The 26,867-nt window shown below is 49.1% G+C and overlaps 1 protein-coding gene across 5 annotated transcripts in view; it reads left to right on the top strand.

The window, feature by feature from the left end:
* The window catches only part of GALNT18 (polypeptide N-acetylgalactosaminyltransferase 18), a 938,084-nt gene that overhangs the window by 689,992 nt on the left and 221,225 nt on the right, over positions 1-26,867 (top strand). The window contains exon 12 of one of the 5 annotated variants that reach the window (XM_075927905.1): positions 13,114-13,688. The exons of 1 other annotated variant lie outside the window; for it this stretch is intronic. In XM_075927905.1, the coding sequence (XP_075784020.1) occupies positions 13,114-13,566 (453 nt within the window). In that variant the 3' untranslated portion in view covers positions 13,567-13,688. Of the gene's footprint in view, positions 1-13,113; positions 13,699-26,867 lie in introns of those variants that run through there. 3 more of the 5 variants (XM_075927906.1, XM_075927907.1, XM_075927914.1) reach the window with 3 other exon arrangements.

A 26,867-nucleotide genomic window follows, 5' to 3' on the forward strand; every position in this document is an offset into this window, starting at 1 on the left:
CTGAATGTTATCCACAATTGCCCTGCAAATATTTTTCTGTTTACCAGTGACCGTGGCTTCTTGCAAAAGAAGTTTTAGTAAACTAAAATTAATTATTGTTATTTATGTATTTTCCCTTTTTCTATGAAATTACTACTATGAATATATAAACATAAGGTCTGCGTCTAGACTGGCATGATTTTGCAGAAATACTTTTAACTGAAAAATGTTTCCGTTAAAAGTATTTCTGCAAAAGAGTGTCTAGATTGGCAAGGATGCTTTTGTGCAAAAAGTGCTTTTGCGCAAAAGCATCCGTGCCAATCTATACACGCTTTTGCGCAAGAAAGCTCTGATGGCCATTTTAGCCATCGGGCTTTCTTGCACAAAAAATTAAGATGCCTGTCTACACTGGCCCTCTTGCGCAAGTATTCTTGTGCAAGAGGGCTTATCCCTGAGTGGGAGCATCAAAGTATTTGCGCACGAAGCACTGATTTTGTACATTACAAAGTCAGTGCTCTTGCGCAAATTCAAGCGGCCAGTGTAGACAGGTGGCAAGTTTTTGTGCAATTTGCACAAAAACTTGACAGTCTAGATGCAATTTTATAGTCTTGCCTGTTAAAAGAATTTGCGGAAAATCATGCCAGTCTAGACGTAGCCATGTAGTTTATCGCTGTGCGATAGTATGAAAAACAATTAGGTTAACTAGGTAAGTAACTAGGCAGTTAGGAAGCATTATAGATTGCATACAATAAATGTGATACGCTCAAAATCTTTTTTACCTTTTATTCATTAAAGCTTTTATTCATTAAAGTTACCTTTTATTACCTTTTATTCATTAAAGTTACTCGTTTGCTATAACAGTGGTTTTAAATGCTAGATTGAAATATAGTGAGGAAATTCATATTTAGGTTATGTAACATTTATTTCTCTTGTGTTTTATAAAACTTACATATTTTATGAATTTGACATTTTTTATGTAAAAGACATTAACCTAATGAGAACAGGATATGAACAAATTATAGAGAAAAAATATTTAACAGAATGTAAACCACAAAAACTTTATAATTTATGTTTGTCTGTAGTTAGTAAAATAAGTAATTCATTAAACAATAAATATCCTAAGAGGTGAATTAAATAATTCAGTAGTGTAGTGAGGACGGTGCTGTGGAGGAGAAGAGGAGAGGGAGGTGCCTCTGGTCGCAATGCTAGTGGGGCACCAATTTTGTCCCCCTCCACTCCACCTGTCATCCCTCTGTTTGCCTGCTCCTCCTCTGCCTGCAGCCGGTGGCTGGAGTCACCTCTTCCCCACCTCTCTGCCCCTGGCCTGACCCTTCTCCACCTCTGCTGAAGGGTTAGTGTGTGCGGGGCCCTAGAGGGGGTGGGGTAAGATGCAGTACAAGCTCCCCACCACCTCCCAGGGTTGGGCTCAACCATGTGCCAGGTTTGGGGCCTCGCCATGGGAGGAAATTTTGCCTTCACCCCCGGCTGCATAACACTCTCACTACGCCTCTGCCCAAACATTGCATCAACTCTCCCATTTAAGTCATGGATAAAGTCTGACACAATCATAAGAAAGTATCTGCTTTTGAATGGAACCTCTTACCCTTTACGCTGCTACAAGCTTATTATACTGTGAGCATGAATCAAGCAAAATTCCTTTTCGAATAACTGCAAGTTTCCCACAATTGAGGATGACTGCAGAAGAATTTATCCCTTCGTCACTGAGCTCCTAATGCTGTATTTTAATGCAAAATGCTGCATTCTTAGAGCAAAAGTTGCAAAATGCAGTGTGTTTAGAAACAGATGACTATTCAAGCAAATCTCTTCCTGCAACAAAATACAGGACTATGTAGCATTTTAAATACCGACAAGATGGTTTATTAGATTATGAGATTTCGTGGACCAGACCCACTTCCTCAGATCAAATAGTGGAAGAAAATTGTCACAACCATATATACCAAAGGATACAGTTAAAAAAATGATGTACACATATGACAAGAACAAATCAAATTTCAGAACAGAAGAGGGATGCGGGGGGGGGGAGGTAGATGTCTGTGAGCTAATGGTATTAGAGGTGGGGAAAGGTAAATGTCTGTGAGTTAATGGTATTAGAGGTGATAATTGGGGAAGCTATCTTTGTAATGGGTGAGATAGCCAGAGTCTTTGTTGAGACTCAAGCGTAGAGTGTCAAATTTTAGCATGAATGACAGATCTGAGGACTATTTGATCTGAGGAAGTGGGTCTGACCTACGAAAGCTCATCATCTAATAAACCATCTTGTTAGTCTTTAAAGTGCTACATAGTCCTGCATTTTGTTTCAGCTACAACAGACTAACACGGCTACATTTCTATCACTCTTCCTGCAGACAGATCTCCTGCAGTGCACATTTGAGAAAAGCCCTGGCTTCAGCTAGCAACCTTCTCCCCTAGTTTCCTTTGTCCCCAAATTCTGAACTATACCTGCTGCTGAGGATAGATTTGTTCCAATATGGTGAAAGTAATCCTGGAAGTGATATTTCCAAAAGCAGCTAGGAAGTTAAGGGAATATGGAGAATTTCCTGTTAAACAGGAAAATGGGGAAGTCTGCAACAGCCACAACACAGAGCTATGATTCAAGAGAAGACATCCTTATTTTCCAAGGTGCTTAAGCAGTTGTCACTCCTCCTCAACATAAAACAGTTTGAACTCCACACTGGACTAAGCTGAGTAAACATCACACCTGTACAAGGAAGCGAGAGATGAGTCAAGGACTAACTGCAGGTTTGTCAGCATTTTTTAAGCCTGCCCTAGAGGTGCAAGATGTGGATATCTAAGGGTATGTCTAAACTACATGGCTCTGGTGACAGAGCCATGTAGATTTATTTGTTTGGCAAAGGGAAATGAAGCCGCGATTTAAATAATCGCGGCTTCATTTAAATTTACATGACTGCCGCGCTGAGCCAACAAACATCTGATCAGCTGTTTGTCAGCTCAGCGGGCTAGTCTGGATGCTCCCCTGTCAACATGAAAGCCTTTTATCGACCTCCCCGGTAAACCTTATCCTACAAGACATAACAGGGAGGTCGATACAGGGCTTTCAGGTAGGGCGCGGGAGCGTCCAGACTAGTGCGCTGAGCCGACAAACAGCTGATCAGCTGTTTGTGGGCTCAGCGCGGCAGCCATGTAAATTTAAATGAAGTCGCGATTATTTAAATCGTGGCTTCATTTCCCTTTGCCAATCAGCCTTATCTACATGGCTCCATTGATGGAGCCATGTAGTTTAGACACACCCTGAAGGGATACATTCAACAATAGCTAAGTAATCTGTCCCTTGTTGGTCATGTACAAATTATGACACCTCTTGGAGGCTAGACAGATATTGAGGAAATTGTTCCTGTTCAGTGGGAGAATCATGCTTAACCAGAACCTAATCATAACATCACAAAATATGTGTCTCCAGCCTGGCCAACATGTTAAGCATAGGTACAGGACAATGCAGTCCATTCACTAAGAACAAATGTAAGGACAAAACAGATTTTGCTTTCCCTTACAACAGCTACATGGTGGGGATTTATGATTTCTAATATGGTGTGAAGGGAGAGATGGGGAACTTGGCAAAAGGAGAAAGGAGAGAAAAGAAGAATTATAACCCGTTTTATTTCATACCAGTTTAAATGGCTCTTCACATAGTGTGGGTGTGACGGCGCGTTGGGGATTCCCCGTCTCCTGCACCCCGAAATGGCACAAACAGACTGTACCAGCCAGTGGAATTGAGGGTGGTTTATTGCTCCTCCAGCACAGCGCAGCACAGATGTAATCTGGTTACAGGAACTGGGCTAGGATGCCTCAGGCCCCCTTGAGATGGGGGAGACTGGGCCCCTAAAACTCCAGCTCCTCTCCCTAGGCTGTCTCATCCATCCTCCCAGACAGCCACCAACCCACTAACTAAATTCCCTTGCAGCCCTGCCCCCCCAGTCAGGGCCGCATTCCACCTTCCTTTGTTCCTCTCCATGGGGGGTGTCTGGCCACTGGTTCAACCAGTTTGGCCTTACCTCTGCCTAGCGAGGTTTTCCCTGCTGGGTCTTGCTCCAGACAGCAGGGGTCACCACAGCCCAGCAAGTACCCCCACTACGTCACAGTTCTCCCCCCTCCGAGAGCGAACTGAGCAGGGTCACTCCGCTCGTGACCTAGGGAAGTTCGGGTCCTCTGCGTGGGAACCCGACCTGGGGACATGGGTGCTCCCCTTGACTCAGGCCGGCCGTGGCGAGGCCCCACATGAGCTGGCTTCCGTCTGTCCACTCGCCGCCCCGCTCCAGGGCGACTGGCGCAGGCCTGTCCCCGGGGGTCACACCCACCCTTCCGCTGGCCTTGATCTCTGGCCAGGGTCTCTCGGGCCGGGGCCATGAGCCCAGTGAGCCTTCTCTGGATAACCAGGGCGGCTTCCACCCCCGATGCTCCATCCAGGGAGGTCTTCCCCTCCCATAACTCTCTCAGCAAGCCCAGAGGGTACTTTATCTGGGGTAGAGACCCCCAAGCCGCTTTCCTCCTGTCTTGGGCCTTCCCGCCCCTCTGGCAGGAGTCACAGGACCGGCAGTACCGCTGCACGGCTGTAAAGATTCCCGGCCAATAGAAGTGCTGGAGCAGCTTCAGCCGGGTGCTCCGGATCCCCCGGTGGCCCCCAACAGGGACATCGTGGGCCAAATACAGCAGCTTGAGGCGATACTTTCGGGGGACGACCAGCTGCCGCTGGACACCCCATGCCCTCGCCTTCCTGGGGGGGAGCCACTCACGGAACAGGAGCCCGCGCTCCCGCAGGAATCTCTCCTGGCCACCTCTCCCCCGGGGCTGAGCTGCATGGAGGCCAGCCTGGTCCCTCAGCCTCTGCAAGGAGGGGTCTGCCTGCACCTCAGCCTGGAATTCAGCTGCTGAGGCAGGGATCGGGACCTGTCCCCCACCTCTGCCTAGGTCCGGAGTCCCAGCCTGGCTGGACCCCGTGTCCACTGGGATGGGACCCTGAGGACGCTGCCAGGAGTCCTTCCCTGGACCCACGTTGTCAGCCCCCCGCTGGCTCTGGTTCCGGGTAGTGACTAGAGCCCGCTGGGATTCATGGGGCCACTCCTCTAGGTCATTCCCCATCAGCACCTCGGTGGGCAAGTGCGGGTGCACCCCCACTTCCTTGAGGCCTTCCTTCGCCCCCCATTTCAGATGCACCCTGGCTACAGGCACCTTAAACGGGGACCCGTCTATGCCCTTCAGGGTCAGCTGCGCGTGGGGTAGTATCCGCTCCGGGGCCACTATGTCGGATCGGGCCAGAGTCACCTCCGCCCCCGTGTCCCAGAAGCCCATCACCTTCCTACCATCCACCTCCAGGGGTATGAGGCACTCGCTCCGCAGGGGCCGTCCTGCCCCCACCCGGTACACGGAGAAATCCGCCTCCTGAGAATCAGACCTCCCAGGGGAGGTGCACTGAGCATCCTTCCCCTCTCTCTGAGCTGAGGTTTGCCTGCCAGCCCCTGCCTCTGGGGCAGCCTGCCCTTCCTCCCGCCCCAGCCAGTTAACCCTGGAAAGTCCCCGGTCCTGGGACCTGGTGCACTGAGCCCTCTTGTGGCCTTTTTGCCCACAGCGATGGCAAGTTAGGCTTTGGGCTGTCTCTGTCCAGGCCCTGGCTGGTTCTCTGGGGTGCAGACGACCTGTTCCTTGGTCTCGCCCCGTAGTTGACTCCCTCCGTCGCTCAGCCGAGATCCGGTCTCTGCGCGGTTCCCTCTCTCTCCGGGACTCCCGTTCACACCCGGACCGGCTCTCCGTGAACTCATCCGCCAGTCTCCCGGCCTCCTGGGGGTTCTCTGGTCTCCGGTCCTTGAGCCACAGCCTCAGTTTGGGTGGGCACGCTTCATAGAACTGCTCCATCATGACCAGCTTGAGCAGCTCCTCTGCGGTCTGGGCTCCGACTCCAGACACCCACTTGCGGCAGTATTGTGCCAGGCGGGAGGCCAGGTCCATATAGGTCTCCCGTGGCCCTTTCTGTACCCCCCGGAACTTCTTCCTGTACATCTCGGGGGTCAGCCCGAACTTGTGCAGCAGGGCCTCCTTGACTCGGCTGTAATCCCCTGGCTGTAGGTCCTCCAGCTGACTGAGCACTCCGGCCGCCTCCTGGTTCAGTGCGGGGATGAGCTCCTGCAGCCAGTCAGCCGGGGGAACCCGTTGCAGTCCACAGGCCCTCTCAAAGGCACTGAGGAACCCGTCTATGTCACCCACGTCCTTCAGTTGGGCCACCACGGGCCTCTCCAAGCGCCTGGCAGCCCCGGGACCCTGGGGCCCATCCGCACTTGGCGCAGCCGGTGCCTCGCCAGTTCTCCGCTCTGCCATGGCCAGCTCATGCTGTCGCTGCCTCTCTCGATCTTGGCGCTCCTTCTCTCGATCCTGGCGCTCCTTCTCTCGGTCCTCTACTTCCAATTCCTTCATCCGCAGCTGGATCTCCAGCCGCCGCAGCTCCGCTGGGCTGGCCCCTGCCCTAGATGCGCTACGGCTTGCAGGCCTCCCGGGAGACGCTGTCTCATCTCTCCGGTGGGTTCCAGCGCTCCTCCCCCTCTCTGAGCCTGACACACTCTCCGGGGGGGTCTGGCTGCTTCCCCTGGGGACAAGATCCTGGCCCTGTGGCTGGTCATTCTCTTCCAGCTGGGTAATCAGCTGGGCCTTGGTTGCTTTCCGCACAGTCAAGCCCCTCTCTCTGCACAGCCCCACCAGCTCTGCCTTCAAGAGTCGGGCGTAGGCCATCTGCCCGCTGGGCCCCTCGGTGCAGACTCACCAGTCTAGTGCTGCAGCGCCCCACGATTCCCAGGAACCGCTTCGCTCTGTCTCCAGCAAGCCTGGCTCCAGGGCTCTTGCTTCTACTGCGCCTTGTCGCTTGCCGCTGGAAGCTCCATCCACGGGGTGCAGTGCATCCCACTTCTGACACCAGTGTGACGGCGCGTTGGGGGTTCCCCGTCTCCTGCACCCCGAAATGGCACAAACAGACTGTACCAGCCAGTGGAATTGAGGGTGGTTTATTGCTCCTCCAGCACAGCGCAGCACAGATGTAATCTGGTTACAGGAACTGGGCTAGGATGCCTCAGGCCCCCTTGAGATGGGGGAGACTGGGCCCCTAAAACTCCAGCTCCTCTCCCTAGGCTGTCTCATCCATCCTCCCAGACAGCCACCAACCCACTAACTAAATTCCCTTGCAGCCCTGCCCCCCCAGTCAGGGCCGCATTCCACCTTCCTTTGTTCCTCTCCATGGGGGGGTGTCTGGCCACTGGTTCAACCAGTTTGGCCTTACCTCTGCCTAGCGAGGTTTTCCCTGCTGGGTCTTGCTCCAGACAGCAGGGGTCACCACAGCCCAGCAAGTACCCCCACTACGTCACAGTGGGCAATTTCTTTAACTGAACCAGTGCACAAAACACCATATCCTAAGCACACTTCAACCACTGTGGTCAGGGGCCAGAGAAAACTTTTAGCAGAACTAAATGTTTCCTCTTCTCCAGCAGTAAACAAACCAAATTCTTCTGTGCTGCTGTTACTTCCCCAGAAATTAATTCTATTTCATCTACATAGTTGCTGCAGCTCCTATTGATTCCAATGGGGCATGCATCTGTAGTACTGAAAGCAGAATATGGCTAAAATGAACATTTACCAGGCTAAACTCATGTAAATGTAAAAATGAACATTTACCAGGCTAAACTCATCCATCCAGGGTAAGACCATAGTAGTTAATGGGATTGTACCATGATTAAATTTGGATCTCTCAGATTTTTAAATCATATCTCTTGGCTTGAAACTGCACTTTAATACAATATGTTAAATTCATTTAAAATGTTTTTAAAAACCATATACACAACCCATAGGTTATGGTTTAGTTTTTGTCAGACATTTTATATTTGTATATAATTGCTTATAGAAAACGAGTACTTTTCTATATTATTATGCTTTATTTGTATTATGGCAGCATCCAAACCCAGATCCAGATTGGGGCCCCACTTTTCTAGGACCTGTCCACACCTGACGGTCCCTGTCATAGGGAATTCACAACAGGATTAGAACATGAGAACAGTCATACTGGGTCAGACCAAAGGTCCATCCAGCCCAGTATCCTGTCTGCTGACAGTGGCCAATGCCAGGTATCCCAGAAGGAGTGAACCAAACAGTGATCAAGCAATATCTCTCCTGCCATCCATCTCCACCCTCTGACAAATAGAAGCTAGGGACACCATTCCTTACCCATTCTGGCTAATAGCCATTAATAGACTTAACCTCCATGAATGTATCTAGTTCTCTTTTAAACCCTGTTATAGTCCTAGTCTTCACAACCTCATCAGGCAAGGAGTTCCATAGATTGACTATGCGCTGTGTGAAGAAGCTATTGGTCCAGGAAGTGAAACCAGATATTATAGGAATAACAGAAACATGGTGGAATACTAGGCATGACTGGAGTACAGGTATTGAAGGGTATGTGCTGTTTAGGAAAGACAGAAATAAGAGTAAAGGTGGTGGAGTCGCATTGTATATCAAAGATGAGGTAGATTGTAAAGAAATAAAAAGTGATGGAATGGAGAAGACAGCGTCTGTTTGGGCAAAAATCACATTGGGAAAGAAAACTATCAGAACCTCCCCTGGGATAGTGCTTGGGGTATGTTACAGACAACCAGGATCCAATTTGGATATAGATAGAGACCTTTTTACTTTTTAATGAAGTAAATACTCATGGAAACTGCGTAATCATGGGAGATTTCAACTTTCCAGATATAGACTGGCGAACAAGTGCTAGTAATAATAATAGGGCTCACATATTCCTAGATGTGATAGCTGATGAATTCCTTCATCAAGTAGTTGCCGAACCAACAAGGGGGATAAGGAGGTGTTAGTGCCATTATACAAGGCATTGGTGAGACCCCATTTGGAATATTGTGTGCAGTTCTGGTCTCCCATGTTTAAGAAGGATGAATTCAAACTGGAACAGGTACAAAGAAGGGCCACTAGGATGATCCGAGGAATGGAAAACCTGTCTTATGAAAGGAGACTCAAGGAGCTTGGCTTGTTTACCTTAACCAAAAGAAGGCTGAGGGGGGACATGATTGCACTTTTTAAATATATTAGGGTACGTCTACACTACAACATTAATTCGAACTAACTTAGTTCGACTTAGTTAATTCAAACTAAGCTAATTCGAACTAACGGATCCAGACTAAAAAACTAGTTCGAATTAGCGTTTTGCTAATTCGAACTAGCATGTCCACATTAAGTGGACCCTGAACTGGGCTTAAGGATGGCCGGAAGCAGTGCCGGCAGGGCATCAGAGAAGGATTTAGAGCGTGGAGCTGTGGTCTCAGGCTAGCCGAGGGCTGTGCTTAAAGGGTCCCGACCCCCACCCCGGACAGACAGTTCTCAGGGGTGCCCCGCTTGCAAAGTAGTCCTGGCTTGGATTGCCTGGACTACCCACACTGGGCACATCACACCACTCAGCCATCAGCCTGGCTGCCATCTGGAGAGAGGGGGCAATTGGGGGGCTGCAGGAGAGCTTGCACCCCCAGAAGCCCACAGAGCCAGCCCAGTCCTCCCCATCGGGGGCTCGTACACCACTCCTCCCTTACCTGCTTCCACTTACCCTTCCCTAGCCCCTCTTCTTGATGTACAAAATAAAGATAACGTGTCTTCCAAAATGGAATCTGTCTTTATTGAACAAAACAGGGGGAGACTGGGAAAAGGAGGTGGGAGAGGGGAAGAGAGAGGTTGGGAGAGGGGAGGGCAACTAAAATGATCAGGGGTTGGGAACTGGTCCCACATGAAGAGAGGCTAAAGAGACTGGGACTTTTCAGCTTAGAAAAGAGGAAACGGAGGGGGGACAGGATAGAGGTCTCTAAAAGCAGGAGTTGGATGGAGACGGTGCATACAGAAAAGTTCTTCATTAGTTCCCATAAAGAAGGACTAGAGGACACCAAAGGAAAGGAATGGGTAGCAGGCTTCAAACTAGTAACAGAAAGTTCTTCTTCACAAAGCAAAGAGTCAACCTGTGGAACTCCTTGCTGCAGGAGGCTGTGAAGGCTACAACTAGAACAGAGTTTAAAGGGAAGTGAGATCAAGTCATGGACGTTGGGTCCATGGAGTAGTATTAGCCAGGGGGTAGGAGTGGTGTCCCTGCCCAAGGTTTGTGGAAGGCTGGAGAGGGATGGCACGAGACAAATGGCTTGGTCACTGTCTTCGGTCCATCCCCTCCAGGGTCCCTAGGGTTGGCCGCTGTTGGCAGACAGGCTACTGGGCTAGATGGACCTTTGGTCGGACCCAGGACGGCCATTGTAAGCTCAGGGCTCAGGGTCGGGGGTCTCAGTGGACCCCCTTTATTCTCTTGCACACCTGCTCCTGGGTGGCCAGGCTGGCAGCTCTCCTGCCCTAGACGGCCACTTTCCTGTGCCTAGTGCGGAGATCGTGGACAAGGTCCACGATGTCCGCACTAGCCCAGGTGGGTGCCCGCCTCTTGCAGTCTCAGGCAAGCTCCCGGGAGCCGCCAGCCTGGTCCCGGAAAGAGGGGGAGGGCTGGGGGGCATCGGGTGGGTGGCTTGATCCATGCCAGGTGCAGGGTCTGCTGGCTGGGTGCTGTCAGGCTTGCACCTGGCATGGGCACCGTAGCCAGCCCATGCCCCTGTAAGGGGTCCGGGGCAGGGAGGGGGGCAGACGAGTTTCCCTGGTATTGGCAAAAGTGGCCACCAGGGAAACCTGGGGAGGGCTAGCATCCACTAGTTCGAATTAAGGGGCTACACACCCCTTAATTCGAACTAGCTAGTTCGAACTAGGCTTAATCCTCGTAAAATGAGGTTTTCCTAGTTCGAACTAAGCGCTCCACTAGTTTGATTTAAATTCGAACTAGCGGAGCGCTAGTGTAGCACCTATTAAAGTTAGTTCGAACTAACGTCCGTTAGTTCAAACTAACTTTGTAGTGTAGACATACCCCCAGAGGAATAAATACCAGGGAGGGAGAGGAATTATTTAAGCTTAATACTAATGTGGACACAAGAACAAATGGATATAAGTTGGCTAGTAGGAAGTTTAGAATTGAGATTAGACGAAGGTTTCTAACAATTAGAGGAGTGAGGTTCTGGAACGGCCTTCCAAGGGAAGTAGTGGGGGCAAAAGATCTAGCTGGCTTCAAGATTAAACTAGATGGGTTTATGAAGGGGATGGTTTGCTGAGATAACATGATCTCAGTAACTAATTGACCATTCATTATCAGTGGTAAATAGGTTAATGGGGGGATGATAGGAGTTATTATAGAGAACTTTTCCTGGGTGTCTGGCTGGTGAGTCTTGTCCACATGCTCAGGGTTCAGCTGATCACCATATTTGGGGTCAGGAAGGAATTTTCCTCCAGGGTAGATTGGCAGAGACTCTGGAGGTTTTTCACCTTCCTCTGTAGCATGAGGTACAGATCACAGCTGGAGGATTCTCTGCATCTTGGGGTCTTCAAAGTATTTGAAGGCTTCAATATCTGAGATATAGGTGAGAGGATTATTCTAGCAGTGGGTGGGTGAGATTCTGTGGCCTGCATTGTGCAGGGGGTCAGACTAGATGATCATAATGGTCCCTTCTGACCTTAAAGTCTATGAGTCTATAAGAAGAACTTCCTTTTATTTGTTTTAAACCTGCTGCCCATTAATTTCATTTGGCGACCCCTAGTTCTTATATTGTGGGAACAAGTAAATAACTTTTCTTTATTTACTTTCTCCACACCACCCATGCTTTTATAGACCTCTATCATATTCCCCCTTAGTCTCCTCTTTTCTAAGCTGAAAAGTCCTAGGGAATGTCTACACTACAAAGTTAATTTGAAATAACAGCAGTTATTTCGAATGAACTTTAATAGCATCTACACAGCCAAACCGCTATTTCAAAATAAATTCGAAATAGTGGAGCACTTATTTCGAATGTGATAAACCTCATTCTATGAGGAATAACACCAAATTTGAAATAGCTAATTCGAAATAAGTACTATGTAGACAGTTATTTCAAATTAGGGGGCCTCTAGCCCTTCCCAGTTTCCTCTGGTGGCCACTCTGGGCCAAACCAGGAAAACTCCTATCCCCTCCCGCAGCCCCAGGGCCCTTAAAGGGGTAGACGCTGGCCACTGGGCACGTGCAAGAGCCAGGCCTGCCAGAAGCCGCAGCCCCTCAGCCAGTGGCCACACAATGGCAGCCAGCCATCCCCCGCCCAGTCCCCCAGTACCCAGGGCCCAGCCTGGTAGACAGCGCGCACCCACCTAGACTGGTGCAGAAATCATGTATCTCATTGAAGTGTGGGGGGAGGCCCCCAATGTCCATGATCTCCGCACCAGTCAAAGGAATGCTGCCGTCTACGGCTCTATAGTGGCCACCATGGCCCGCAAGGGACACAGGTGCACCCAGGAGCAGGTGTGCCTGACAGTTAAGGACTAGGGGTGGCGCCGCAGCAGGGGCTTCCACCTGCCCCTACTTCCCCGCCCTCAACCAAATCCTGTGGGGCAGGGAGGTCCACGCCAGCCCGGGGGGCAGCGAGCCGGGAGCTGAGGTCTCTGACCCAGGCGCAGCAGAGGGGCCACCACCAGCTGTCCCGGCACCAGAATCAGCAGGGTCGTCTGGGAAAGCCATACCAGGTAAGTGCCAGCACTGTCCCCTACCCGGTGGGGAGGCAGGGAGGGAAACCAGGGACTGCGTGCATGGGCCATGCCTCCCACAGATCACGCAGCCACCTGTGCACATGCGGGCACATACCAGTCCACCCTTGGGTAGGTGGCTCCAGCTGCGTGCCACACAGGGGCCGTAGCTCAATAGCCACACATGTGTGTGACGAGACCCAACACGCTCCTGACCTCAGGGCGGGACACAGCAGGGCGCCCTCCCTTCACATGCCCCCTCTACACAGGGGCAGGGGACATCTCCCTCCCGCCTCGCTGCCCTATCCACAGCACAGGGGCCTGGGTGCGGTCTCGGGGCATCTTCCACTCCTGGGCAGAGTCGGACATGCCAACCACGGCCTCTGTGCAAGCGCGTCGGCTCTGACGCTGCAGGGCAGGGTCACCCTCACCTCGCAGGAGGGGGCTGGGCATTATCCACTGTGTCCCCAGGGACAACTAACCACTTCTCTTCTTTCTCTACAGCTGCACCAGCTGCTCATGAAGGGCACACCACTCCGTCTGGGACATGGTCCCGCACCCTCAGCAGGACCATCACCACGCGACAGAGGTACTGAGAACAGCACCTGCAGGTCCTGCAAGCCCAGACCCGAATCATGGAGCAGCAGGGGCAGAACAACCAGGAGTTCCAGCGGGAGCTGCTTGTCCAGGATCGTGCTATCTGTCACCATCTGCAGGCCCTGGTGCAGAGCATGTTGCCTCATGCCGGTCCTGCACCTGCTGCCCCCCCAACTACTGTTCCTCCTCCCACTCCTGCCCCCTCCCACCTCTTCCTCCTCAACCTCCACACCCTCCTCCTCAATCTCCACACCCTCCACCTCAACCTCTGCACCCTCCTCCCCATCCCCCCAGGGACGCCGAGGCCCCCTCTCCCGTGGTGCTGGGAGGCAGTTGGCCCAGCAAGACCCCCACCCCTGAGCGCTGAGATTCCCCTCCCCCTTCTTCTCCTTGCTTCCCCCTTCCAGCTACCTCCTCCAAGTTTTCCCCCTTCCCTCCCCCATCCTCTCTCCTGCCCGCTCCTGCCTCCTTTCCCTGTCTCCCCAGAGGTTCATCCCCCCACCCCCGTTGTTTCTATTTTTGAAAATACGCATATTTTATTTGACATCAGGAAGGGGGGCTAGGGAAGGGTAAGTGGAAGGACGAGTGGGAGGAATGGGGCAGACCGGGGAGACTGTTAGTACTCTTTAGGGTAGAAGTTCTTCCGCAGGGCCCCCTGGATCCTGACAGCCCCTCAATGGTCCGCCCGGATGGCAGCCTGCAGACAGTGCAGCCAGGCTGCTGGCAACGTGTCCATGAGATGCAGCAGAGTCCCCAGGGATAGGTCTGTTTCCATGTTGCACAGTGCCGTGGTGTCCCGAATGAGGGCAAGCAGAGCACTCCGAGACACAAATGCTTTGCTGTCCCTCAGCGAGGTAGACCAGAATGCAGAGAAACCTGAGAACTGTCCGTCCAGGATGGAGGGGTCGGGTCCCTTTAAGCACAGATCTCGGCTAGCCTGAGGCAGCAGCTCCACACACTAAGTCCGACCTTGATGCCCTTTTGGCACTGGTTCCAGCCAGCCTTACCTTCGATTCAGGGTTCACTCAATGTGGACACGCTATTTAGAATTAGAAAAACGCTATTTCAAATTAGTTTTTGTGTCTAAATGCGTTATTGTGAATTAGCTTATTTTGAATTAACTAATTCAAAATAAATTAATTTGAAATGGTAGTAAAGACATACCCCTAGTCTCTTTAATCTCTCCTCATATGGGACCCGTTCCAAACCCCTAATCATTTTTGTTGCCCTTCTCTGAACCTTTTCCAATGCCAGTATATCTTTTTTGAGATGAGGAGACCACATCTGTATGCAGTATTCAAGATGTGGGCGTACCATCGATCTATATAAGCACAATAAGATATTCTCCGTCATAGTCTCTATCCCTTTTAAATGATACCTATCATCCTATTTGTTTTTTTGGCTGCTGCTGCACACTTCATGGATGTTTTCAGAGAACTGTCCATGATGACACCAATATCATTAGTTTAAATGATTAGTTATAGGTAAATTAGCCCCCATCATATTGTATATATAGTTGGGATTATTTGTTCCATAATGCATTACTTTACATTTATCCACATTAAATTTCATTGGCCATTTTGTTGCATTTGGTGAGATCTTTTTGACGTTCTTCACAGTCTGCTTTGGTCTTAACTACCTTGAGCAGTTTAGTATTGTCTGCCAACTTTGCCACCTCACTGTTTATCCCTTTCTCCAGATCATTTATGAATAATTTGAATAGGATTGGTCCTAGAACTGACCCTTGGGGAACACCACTAGTTACCCCTCTCCATTCTGAAAATTTACCATTTATTCCTACCCTTTGTTTCCTGTCTTTTAACCAGTTCTCAATCCATCCTTATCTTCCCGCTTATCCTATGACAATTTAATTTACATAAGAGCCTTTGGTGAGGGACCTTATCAATGGCTTTCTGGAAATCTAAGTACACTATATCTACTGGATGCCCCTTGTCCTCATGTTTGTTGACCTCTTCAAAGAACTCTAAACGATTAGTAAGACATGATTTCCCTTTACAGAAACCATGTTGACTTTTGCCCAACAAATTATGTTCTTCTATGTGTCTGACAATTTTATTCTTTACTATTGTTTCAACTAATTTGACGTTAGACTTATGGGTCTGTAATTGCCGGGCTTGCCTCTAGAGCCCTTTTTAAATATTAGCGTTACATTAACCAAAGGTTACAAACCATAGTTAATAGTTCGGCAATTTCACATTTGAGTTCTTTGAGAACTCTAGGGTAAATGCCATCTGGACTTGGTACTGTTACGTTTATCAATTAATTCCAAAACCTCCTCTAATGACACTTCAATCTGGGACAAATCCTCAGATTTATCACCTACAAGGATGGGTCCCCTCATGATGTCTTTGCACATCTCCACTGTTTGGACTTCTGGGGTGTAGCTGGAAGGGATTAGTCAGTTTGTTATTACACCATCATTCCCCTCCAGAGATAGAGGAAAAGGGCCAATGGACTTTGTGAAGGAAACCTCTTCATGTCCTTGAGGTGAGGGCTGAACAGTGCTGTCTACTGTTGGGGTTCGTATGGCAGCATCTCTAGAGCTGGTCTGCACTGGGTTAGTATGTAGTATCCAATCCTAGTTGCAAATATCTAGTGCTCAAACTAAGCCCAAGAACTGCAGAATTTCTTCACAAATCTAGACTTATTCATGGTCTTGGCGGGCCTGCTCCCTGCTTGCTTGCATGCATATGCATACATAAGCCCCAATGGGATCACTCCCAGGAGAAAACTCTGCAGTTTGACCTGAGCAATACTTTCTAGGGGGTTTTCTTACCAAAGGGATATCTATATGACCCTCAACCCTCACTTGGGCAAATTCCCACTCACATTGTTTCCTCTGAGTTCCCTCCTACTTATCATCTACTTCTTGGGGTGGGAGTTGCCATCCACTGATAAGGGAGAAACAAACATTTCTGAACTCAGATTTTGTCAAGTCAAAAGTCCATTAATTAATCTTTAAGGAATGCAAGCCCTTCTCATGAGGATTCTGGATTTCCAGTGCCAATTGTATTACTTCTAGATTCTGTGTAGAAAAGAGGTTCTCATTTTCCAAATAGATGTCACGTGTCATTTTGGACAGTACTGAATCAACTACTCCAGAGAGATAAAGAAAATGAAAGAGCAGGATCGCAAAAGCTGGTCTGCAAAAGCTGATGGGCTTGGGTGCTGTGCAGGTCTGGGAGCCAGCAGCTAGACCCAGTGTGGGGCTGGGAGAGAAAGCCCCATAAGTTGGGGGGGCTTCTGCAGCCAGGCTGGAGTGGTCCCCAGCCCAGTGCCTGCTTAGACAGTTAACCAGTTAAAGTTTAGGGTTAACCAATTAGCTAATTATCCAGGATTTTGCATCCCTACCAGATACCAAAAAAACAATACCTATCTGCCTCAAATTTGCAAAGCCTTAATGGTGATGTCAGTAAGGAAAAGGCAGAAATAACATTCCAAATGCATGCCACATGTCAGATAGGCTAAAAAAAGACTTGAATAAGTTCATGGAGGATAGGCCCATCAGTGGCATGATCAGGGATATAGACCTATGCACAGGGTGTCCCTAAAAAGCTGATTGCTAGATGACAGGGGATGGACTGCTCAATGAATTGCTCTATTTTGTTCATTCCCTCCGATGCAACTGACACTGGCCACTTTTGGATATGGGACACTGGATAGATGGACCATAGGGCTGACTCAGTATGACTATTCTTATCTGCTAATATGGAAATTGACTGTAGTCTAGGAGACTGACACTAAGATTTTGTATTACAGTGTTTTCTCTCTGCATTTGCTCAATAGTGTCTCATGTATTGATCTTTCTCCCTACCCTTTTATTATTTATATACATACAAGTTTGTGGAGCAAAGCTTGGAAGGGTGTCTCACAGCCATTTGAAAATGGCAAAAGAATGTATTTTTTATTTCCTGACAAAAATTATATTACATTGTGAGCTTTGAATCATAGCAATTTCTTCTGCATTCAGACTTGTTATGCATGATCTCAGAAAGAATTTATTATGGTAAAGTAATCTGAAGAACTCTTTCTGCAACACAAATATAGTATTTCTATTGTAATTTGCGTTTTTATTTCCACTGAATAATCTTGGATTGAAGTGAGCAAACATAGACAGAATTTCCTAATTATAGAAGAACTATCAGTCTTTATAAAAATTGTGTATGTACACATGTGCACACACAGTGACAAGTGCCAGATGAGAGGAGGGTTCCATTTGCAAAACTTCAATATTTCAGTAAATTGAATGCATCCTCAGGTTTCAGCTAAAATTAAATGAAGTTGAAAGTGTTTCAGAGTTAATATCCCATTTGGCAGATACATATTCTTATGCATACCCTTCAGCATCTCTTCAGCACCTGAACAGTACAAGAAAACCATACATATGGTTTATGAACATGTAAAGGTGTTGACACTTCAATGGTTGACAGGCTCAATGGAAGAGGAACATGATCAGAGGTGAAAGTAAGCCCGTGTGCCCTGGTGCAACACTCTGGCTAGAAGATGGCTGGCTAACTGGGACACTCAACTACATGGAAGGGGAGGGGCACTCCCAGCCTGTCTCCCAGCTTCCTGCAGACTGCCACACTCAGCAAGAAAGAGTCTGGCAGGTTAGAAGGGCTCTCTGGAGGTGCTTCCCATGGCTGGCCCAGCTCTGAGCCCTCCACTCACCACTGCCATTTTGGGGAATAGAGGTGAGGCTAAAGCTGCATATACTGGGGCCCTGTTGCTTATCCTGCTTCCTCTGCTTATAGAGCAAGGGGAAAGTGCAAATCCTGCTGCATTCCTCCTCTGCCCCTCTTCTGGACAGCCAGGAATGTGAGAATGCAGCAAGCTCTGCACTTTCCCCTTGCTCTGTAGTCACAGGAAGTGGGAAAAGCAGCACACTTGGACCTTGAATGTGTGGCTGCAGCTTCCCTACCCTCCAAAATGGCACCCTTGACCCCTGCACTCACCCTTAAACCCCTCAGCCCCCTGCTCTGAATCCTGCACCCTCATATCACCTTGCTCCACCACACACTCCCAGCCCCCTGCCCTGACTCCACACACCAAAAACCTGAGCCCCTCCTCAGTCCCCCCACCCTGAGCCCCCATGAACTTCAACCCTGACTCCTGGACCCTCCTTCCCCCCACATCTCCAGCCCTCTGCCCCAATTTCTATATCCCCACACACCAAATGCTTTTCCCTGAGCTCTTCATACACCCTAACTCTAATTCCTGCACCCCCACACATGCCAAACTGCTGCCCTTCATAAACCACAACCCCCTGCCCTGAGCCTCTCATACATCCCAACCCTAATTCCTGCATCCTCTGACACCTCAACTCTCAGTCCTGAGCCCTCTGAACTCCACTGCACATTTATATGTCTTACATGTAGTGTTGAATCACAACACCCCACCCATAGGCTATGGCTACGCTACAGAGTTTTGTTGGAAAAATGGATGTTTTTCTGACAAAACCCATAGAGCTTCCACACCTCAAGTGCATTTTTGTGCAAAAACATTGAAAGAACAGAGGGGTTTTTGCACAATTGGTATTCCTCTTTCTATGAGGAAGAAGCCTTTTTGCAAAAGAGTTCTTTTGTGGAAAGGCATGTGTGGACGGGGAGCAGGGGTTTTTGTGTAAGAAATGGCCTCCAGGAAAAAAAACAGTGCCCTGGTGGCCACTCAGAACACATAATAGAATTATGTGATAATCAGATAATCAGAATGATGACAACAGCACCTCCTTTGTCAGCCTCTTTGATTATAATGTCAGAGTTGTTCCGGAGGCTGTGAATGGCATTGCGTTCTGCATGACTACAGACTACCTATGCTACATCGATGACATCATCATCATCTGGACCCATGGGAAGGAGACTCTGGAAGAATTTCACCATGATTTCAACAGCTTCCACCCCATGATCAACCTCAGCATGGACCAGTCTACATGGGAGGTCCATTTCCTGGACACCATGGTGCAAATAATTGACGGTCACTGCAATACCACCCTATATCAAAAGCCTACTGACTGCTATGCTTACCTGCATGCCTCCAGCTTCCATCCCGGACACACCACACGATCCATTGTTTACAGCCAAACACTGAGATACAACCGCATATGCTCCAACCCCTCAGACAGAGACCTACACCTACAAGATCTTCAACAAGCATTCTGTAAACTACGATACCCACACGAGGAAGTGAGGAGACAGATTGACATAGCCAGACGTATACCCAGAAGCCTCCTGCTACAGGACAAGCCCAAGAAAGAAACAAACAGAACACCACTGGCCATCACCTACAGTCCTCAGCTAAAACCTCTCCAACGCATCATTAGTGATCTACAACCCATCCTGGACAATGATCCCTCGCTTTCACAGGCCTTGGGAGGTAGGCCAGTCCTTGCCGACAGACAACCCGCCATCCTGAAGCATATTTTCACCAGCAACTACACACCACACCATAATAACTCTAACTCAGGAACCAATCCATGCAACAAACCTCGGTGCCAACTCTGCCCACATATATACACCAGCAATACCATCACAGGATCTAACCAGATCAGCCATACTGTCACTGGTTCATTCTCCTGCACATCTACTAGCGTAATATATGCCATCATGTGCCAACAATGCCCCACTGCTATATACATCAGCCAAACTGGACAGTCCCTACATAAAAGAATCAATGGACACAAATCAGATATTAGGAAGGGCAACATACAAAAACCTGTAGGGGAACGCTTCAATCTTCCTGGACACACAGATCTAAAGGTAGCTATCCTACTGCACTTCAAAGAGAAACTGCTGAGCTAAAGTTCATCTTCAAGTTTGACACAGTCAACTCTGGATTAAACAAAGACTGTGAATGGCTTGCTAACTACAAAAGCAGCTTCTCCTCTCTTGGAATTCACACCTCCAGATCAGCTACTAGAAGTGGGCCTCATCCTCCTTGCTTGGATCCACCTCGTCATCTCCAGCCTGATTCTGGCCTGCATTCATACCTGCCTCTGGAAATTTCCACTACATGCATCTGACGAAGTGGGTCTTTGCCCACGAAAGCTTATGTTCCTACACTTCAGTTAGTCTATAAGGTGCCACAGGACTCCTCGCCACTTTTGCAGATTTAGACCAACACGGCTACCCCTCTTATACTGATAACTGTGTAATTGTGTAAGTTAGATGAAGCATGGAAGGACATAGGGAGGCACTGGGTACAAACTGTAAGCCAAAGGGGAGTAGCGGAACATCTTAATAAGAAATGTCTTGGTACAAAGACTCCCTAAAAACTAATGTACATACCGACATAGGTTCAGGACCGGGTCGAGATTGACAGCATAAAGGATAGTAAGTAAGCCCCCCTTCCATAAGGTGAGGGGTGGTAACTAGGCAACAGAGGGTGGTAACCTGGTACGTAAAGAAATGATGTAAGTTGTTTGTACCTGTCTATAAAAGCAAACCGCAGCGGGTTCTCTCCGGCCAACCTGGGGGGGGGAGGGCGCACTAGACACCTGAACGGCAGGTGTCATTGCCTGAACTTACAGAATGCACAGTAGCTTAACTTTGACTAACTGCTGTTAATATCTGATATATGGCAATAGGCCTGCCCGGTGTTGGTACCTTGTCAACGCAGGCCACAGTGCCCAGTGGTGTAACATTGTACTGATCTCTGTTACCAACTGGTAGAGCTTCGTATTTGACAATAAACCTGCTCGATTGATTTCAAATCTTGCCTGCATCTGCCATTTCCAGGGCCTCTCAGAGATCTCCTGTGTTGACCCAAGTACACGGGGTCTAACACTCTAGGTAAAGAGAGTGCTGATTGTCACGTACTCAGCTGAAAGTTTATCACCACCAATGGAGTAGAGGTCCTGTCAGGAGCGCGCCAGGACGACCCTGACCAGACGACGCTGACACTGACAGGCCTGACCACTGAAGGTACCAAAGTACGAAAACACCTGGGACATCCCCCTCTTCTGGGCCGCAGAATGTTGTGGTCACTGCTCACAGAGGTGGGCCCAGCCTCAGGGACAGTGTCTGCAGGGATGACTGACTGCCTCTCCCTCTTGTGTGTTCTCCACAGCCGGACCAGCTGGGACGGAGGGCTGAGCCACACCACTGAAGCCATCTGCCAGAGACTGGGGGACCCGCAGATGAGCCAAGGTGTAGGAGGACCTGATGCGCCAGCATGTCGGCGTTCTCTGAGATATCCACCACACCCTGGAGTGTAGGGTTAATGCAGACCTGGCGTGGCGGGAGTGCGCCTTGTACTAATTGATGTCATGCTGTGACACAATGTGTAGCATCATTTCCCACATGGCAGAACACCCAACTGATGCTGCTGCTCCAGGCTTCCACCTTCCTGGCCCCCCTCCTATGGCCATTGCCCACCTGCCAGTCCACTCTGATATTCGTTTGCTTCTTCCTTTAGTAATGCCCATGGTCCCTCCCCAGGTGATGTCTACGGCCCCCTCCTCCTGCCCCCTGCCAACCCTGACTCCACTTTAGCACCTCCTCCTCTCCACCCTTTTGTGGCCCCCAGACCAACCCAACCCAACAAGGTCCCTGCACCCGACACCTTGAGCTGCCCCAATACTCCTCCCAGTCCTGATTCCCCCTCCCAATTCCCCCTCCCCCTGCCCACCTTCTCTTAATGTTCAATAAAAAAGACTTCTTTTTGTTTTCAAACCACACAGATTTATTGGGAGATCAGGGAACAGGCAAGGGGAGGGGGAAGGGATAGAACAGCAAGACAGAAGCCCCTATTAGGGAGGCCCTGGCGAGAGTTATTGGGGTGCTTGAGAGAACCTTTCCCTCAGAGCCCCCACATGTGCATCCAAGCCTGATGAGCCTGGTGGGTGGCAGCTGTCCAAGGCTGCTCAAACACACGGCCCTCACAGCTGGCGTCTGTCCCCTACCCCGGGAGGAAGGCCTCCCCCTTCCGCTCCTACAGCACACTGCCACCACCTCAGGGATGTTGTGCTCCCTGATGTACAGGTGGGTGAGGAGGCATCAGAAGCATGCCTTGAGGCAGCTGAAGGCATATTCGACCTGCACCCAGGCTTGGTTGAGGCGGGCATTGTACTGCTCCCTGCTGGGGTCAAGGTGGCCAGTATACGGCTTCATCAGCCAGGGCATTAGTGGGCATGCCACATCCCCCACTATGCACAGTGGCATGTTCACATCACCCACCACAAAATCCTGGTGTGGGAAAAAGGTGCCCACCTCCAGCTTGCAGCATAGGCTAGAGTTTCTAAAGACTTGGGCATCGTGTTCTCTGCCCGACCACCCCACAAAAATGTCTCTGAATTGTCCCTAGTGGTCCACCAGGGCCTGCAGAACAATAGAAAAGTAGCCCTTTCGATTTATGTACTGAGCCACTTGATGGTCCGGTGCGCTGATCGGGATGTGCATCCCGTCAATGGCTCCTCCACAGTTCTGGAACCTCAAGACAGCAAATCCAGTCATGGTTGCGTCCAGGTCTCCTAAAGGGATGACACTCTGCAGCAGCAGGGATTTCATGGCAATGACCAACTGCAGAAGGAGACAATGAAACACACCAAACATCCCAGGACCCAGCCTCCTAGGAGGCTCCCTTCCAATGTAGGAATCGGTTTTGCTGAAAGTAAGCGTGTCCCAAGCGAATCCTGTACGGGAAGACATTTATGGAGTACTTACGGAATCCTGTGACACAGGATCTTTAGGCACTCTAAGAATTTGTGCCACAAAGTCTCTCTGAAAGAAAAGGCATACAGGGGAATGCTAAGTTCGTGGCGGCTACGAGTAAAAGCTTTCTACAGCCCCATGGCTGGACGCAGCATAGCTTTTCTTCCAAAAGGTCTCCAAAGCAACTTTGTGGATGAGGGCAGCTGTTGAAACGTACAACTCACGTGAACCTTTTAGTCTCAGAGCTAATGAAGGCACAGGATATTCAGAAAGTAAGACTATCCCCAGTGAATCCTAGACAAGAAGAGATAGCAGGGTACGCCAGACTAGGTGATAGCTCAGTAACGCATGTCTCAAGCAACATAAGAATTCGTGCAAAAAAGCATCTCGGAAGGCCAACCTCATGGAGGGGACCCTGATCAAGTGGTAGTTTGCTAGTCGCCTCTTTCCACTGCCAGTGTCTGGAAGCACCATAGATTTGTTTTGCACCAAAACTTCTCGAAATCAACTTCTTTGATGAGGGCAGGTGTTTAAATGTGCACAGTCCGTGAAAAGTTTGGACCCACGCATAAGGATGGAATGGGTTTTTCCTGCAAGGAAGACTGCCCGAAAGCACTCCTGACCGGGAAGAGATGTGTGGTGTACTCCAGAACGTGTGACAGGCTTCAAGGCCTTTCTGAAGCAATCTAACAATTTGTGCGAAAAACAGCTCAGAGGGGGAACCCGCATATAGGGGACCGCCGAGCTAGTGGTTTCTAGCGAGTAGCATCTTTGCACAGCCACCAGCCTGGAAGCACCGTAGACTGTGTTCCAGAACCACACGAAATCAACTTCCTTCATTTCTGTTCAAATGTACAGCTGGCGTGAAAAGTTTCTTCTCAACTCTAAAAGGGGGGAGGTTCTTCGGAATGTCCCAAGCAGAGCCTGATCGTCAGGAGTTTTGTGGGGTACTCCAGACTGTGTGAGCTTTTTTACGCATTTCTGAGGCAATCGTTAGAAAAAAAAGAAAATGGGTCAAAAAAGCACATATTGCAGAGTGCAGAGCGACTGGTGGCTATCTAGAATCAGCTTTCTTCAGCCAATGACTGCAAACATCAGGGATTCTTGTTCCAAAATGTCTCCACGTCAACGTCCCTGAGCTGGGCAGTCATTTAAATATACAGAATAGTGATAGAAATGTAGCCGTGTTAGTCTGGTGTAGCTAAAACAAAATATATGGACTCCCCCTGACGGTCAGAATTACAATCTGGATTTCTATATACAAAGCTTCTGCAACAACGCACAGACTGACATTATTCGCAAACAACAACAAGCGACACACAATCTCAGCCATGCTGAACAACATGCCGTCCAGAGTCTCAAAAACAACCTGGACATTATAATCAAACCAGCTGACAAAGGTGGTGCTGTGGTCATTATGAATAAGGCCGACTATAACCAAGAGGCAACCAGACAACTCTCCAACACCACATTTCACAAACCTCTCTCCTCTGATCCTACCTCGGAATACCAAAAGAAATTACTCTGTCTCCTTAAAAGCCTCCCTACAGCTACTCGGGAACAAATCCACACAGAAACACCTTCTGACCCCCGACCAGGATTTTTCTATCTGCTTCCCAAGATCCATAAACCTGGACACCCCGGACGCCCCATCATCTCTGGTATTGGCACACTCACTACTGGTCTATCCAGCTATGTAGACTCTCTCCTCAAACCCTACGCAACCAACACCCCCAGCTATCTCCGAGACACTACTGACTTCCTAAGGAAACTACAAAACATCGAGAACCTCCCCAATAACACCATCCTTGCCACCATGGATGTAGAAGCACTATACACCAACATCCCACATGAAGACGGATTACAAGGTATTAGAAACACTATCCCAGAAGACACCACTGCCAACCTGGTAGCAAACCTATGTAACTTCATTCTCACCCACAATTATTTCCAGTTTGAGAACAACTTATACCTCCAGATCAGCGGCACAGCCATGGGTACACGCATGGCCCCACAGTATGCTAATATCTTTATGGCTGACCTAGAACAACGTTTCCTCAACTCCCGTCCCCTTTTACCCCTTCTCTACGTACGCTACATCAATGACATCTTTATGATCTGGACGCATGGCCAAGAAACACTGGAGACATTCCACAGAGATTTCAACAACCTACACCCCACCATTAACCTCAGCCTGGACCATTCCACATGAGAGATCCATTTCCTGGACACCACAGTACAAATCAACAATGGAAAATTAGACACCACCCTCTACAGAGAACCCACTGACTCATACAGTTACCTACATGCTTCCAGCTCCCATCCAGCACACACCATATGATCCATCATCTATAGCCAAGCCCTTCGATAAAACCGCATCTGCTCTAATCCCACAGACAGAAACTTCAGGATCTCTACCAAGCATTTATAAACCTCAACTACCCACCCGGAGAAATAAAAAAGCAAATTGAAAGAGCCAAACGAATACCTAGAAACCATCTACTACAAGACAAACCCAAGAAAACCAACAATAGAACACCACTTGTCATCACCTACAGCTCCCAACTTAAACCTCTCCAACACATTATCAATAGATTACAACCTATACTGGAACAGGACACTAAACTCCAAGAAGCTCTGGGAGACAGACCCATAGTCTCCTATAGACAACCACCTAACCTCAAGATGATTCTTACCAACAACCACAGGACATACCACACTAATACCAACCCTGGTACTTTCCCTTGCAACAAACCCCGCTGCCAGCTTTGTCCACATATTCACTCTGCTGACACCATTATTGGGCCTAACCAAGTGAGTTATAAGATCAAGAACACATATTCCTGCGCCACCAGAAATATAATCTATGCTATCATGTGCCGAAAGTGTCCGTCTGCTATGTACACTGGACAAACGTCTCAGACACTTCGCCAAAGAATCAATGCCCACAAAACAGACATTAGACAGGATCACAAAGAAAAAACAGTTGCTTGTCATTTGAACCAGAAAGGACACTGTCTCAATGACCTGCTAACCTGCATCCTACTTCAGAAGACATTCAAATCTGCACTTGAGAGGGAATCCTCTGAACTGGCATTCATGCTAAAATTTGACACTCTCCGCAGGGGACTTAACAAAGACTCCAGCTATCTTACCCATTACAAAGATAGCTTCCCCAATTATCACCTCTAATACTATTAACTCACAGACATCTACCCTTCCCCACCTCTAATATCATTAACTCACTGGCACTCACCTTCCTTCCCCCCCCTCCCCGCATTCCCCTTCTGTTATGAAATGTGATTTGTCCTTTTCATATGTGTTCATTTTTTTTAAATTGTATCCTTTGGTATATATGGCTGTGACTATTTTCTTCCACTATTTGATCTGAAGAAGTGGGTCTGGCCCACGAAAGCTCTTCATCTAATAAACCATCTTGTTAGTCTTTAAAGTGCTACATAGTCCTGTATTTAGTTTCATTTAAATATACAGACCGCGTGAAAACTTTGTGCTGTGCTCAAATGAAGAAACTTTTCACCCGAGCTGTACTGGTCAGCAATTGCCCGAATCAAGGAAGTTGATTCGCAGACGTGTTGGAATAGGCTCTAGAGCGTTTCCAGCACGATAGGGTTTTTTTCCCTTAACGGAAGAATGGTCCAAGCCAGACCGGCAGGTTACCCCCCACTACGTCGCAGTTCTCCCCCCTCCGAGAGCGAACTGAGCAGGGTCACTCCGCTCGTGACCTAGGGAAGTTCGGGTCCTCTGCGTGGGAACCCGCCCTGAGGACATGGGTGCTCCCCTTGACTCGGGCCGGCCGCGGCGAGGCCCCACATGAATTGGCTTCCCTCTGTCCACTCTCTGCACCGCTCCAGGGTGACTGGCACCGGCCTGTCCTCTGGGGTCACACCCACCCTCCCGCTGGCCTTGATCTCTGGCCAGGGTCTCTCGGGCCGGGGCCGTGAGCCCAGCGAGCCTTCTCTGGGCGGCCAGGGT

The sequence above is a fragment of the Pelodiscus sinensis genome, chromosome 4 (assembly GCF_049634645.1).
Source record: "Pelodiscus sinensis isolate JC-2024 chromosome 4, ASM4963464v1, whole genome shotgun sequence".
NCBI lineage: Eukaryota > Metazoa > Chordata > Testudines > Trionychidae > Pelodiscus > Pelodiscus sinensis.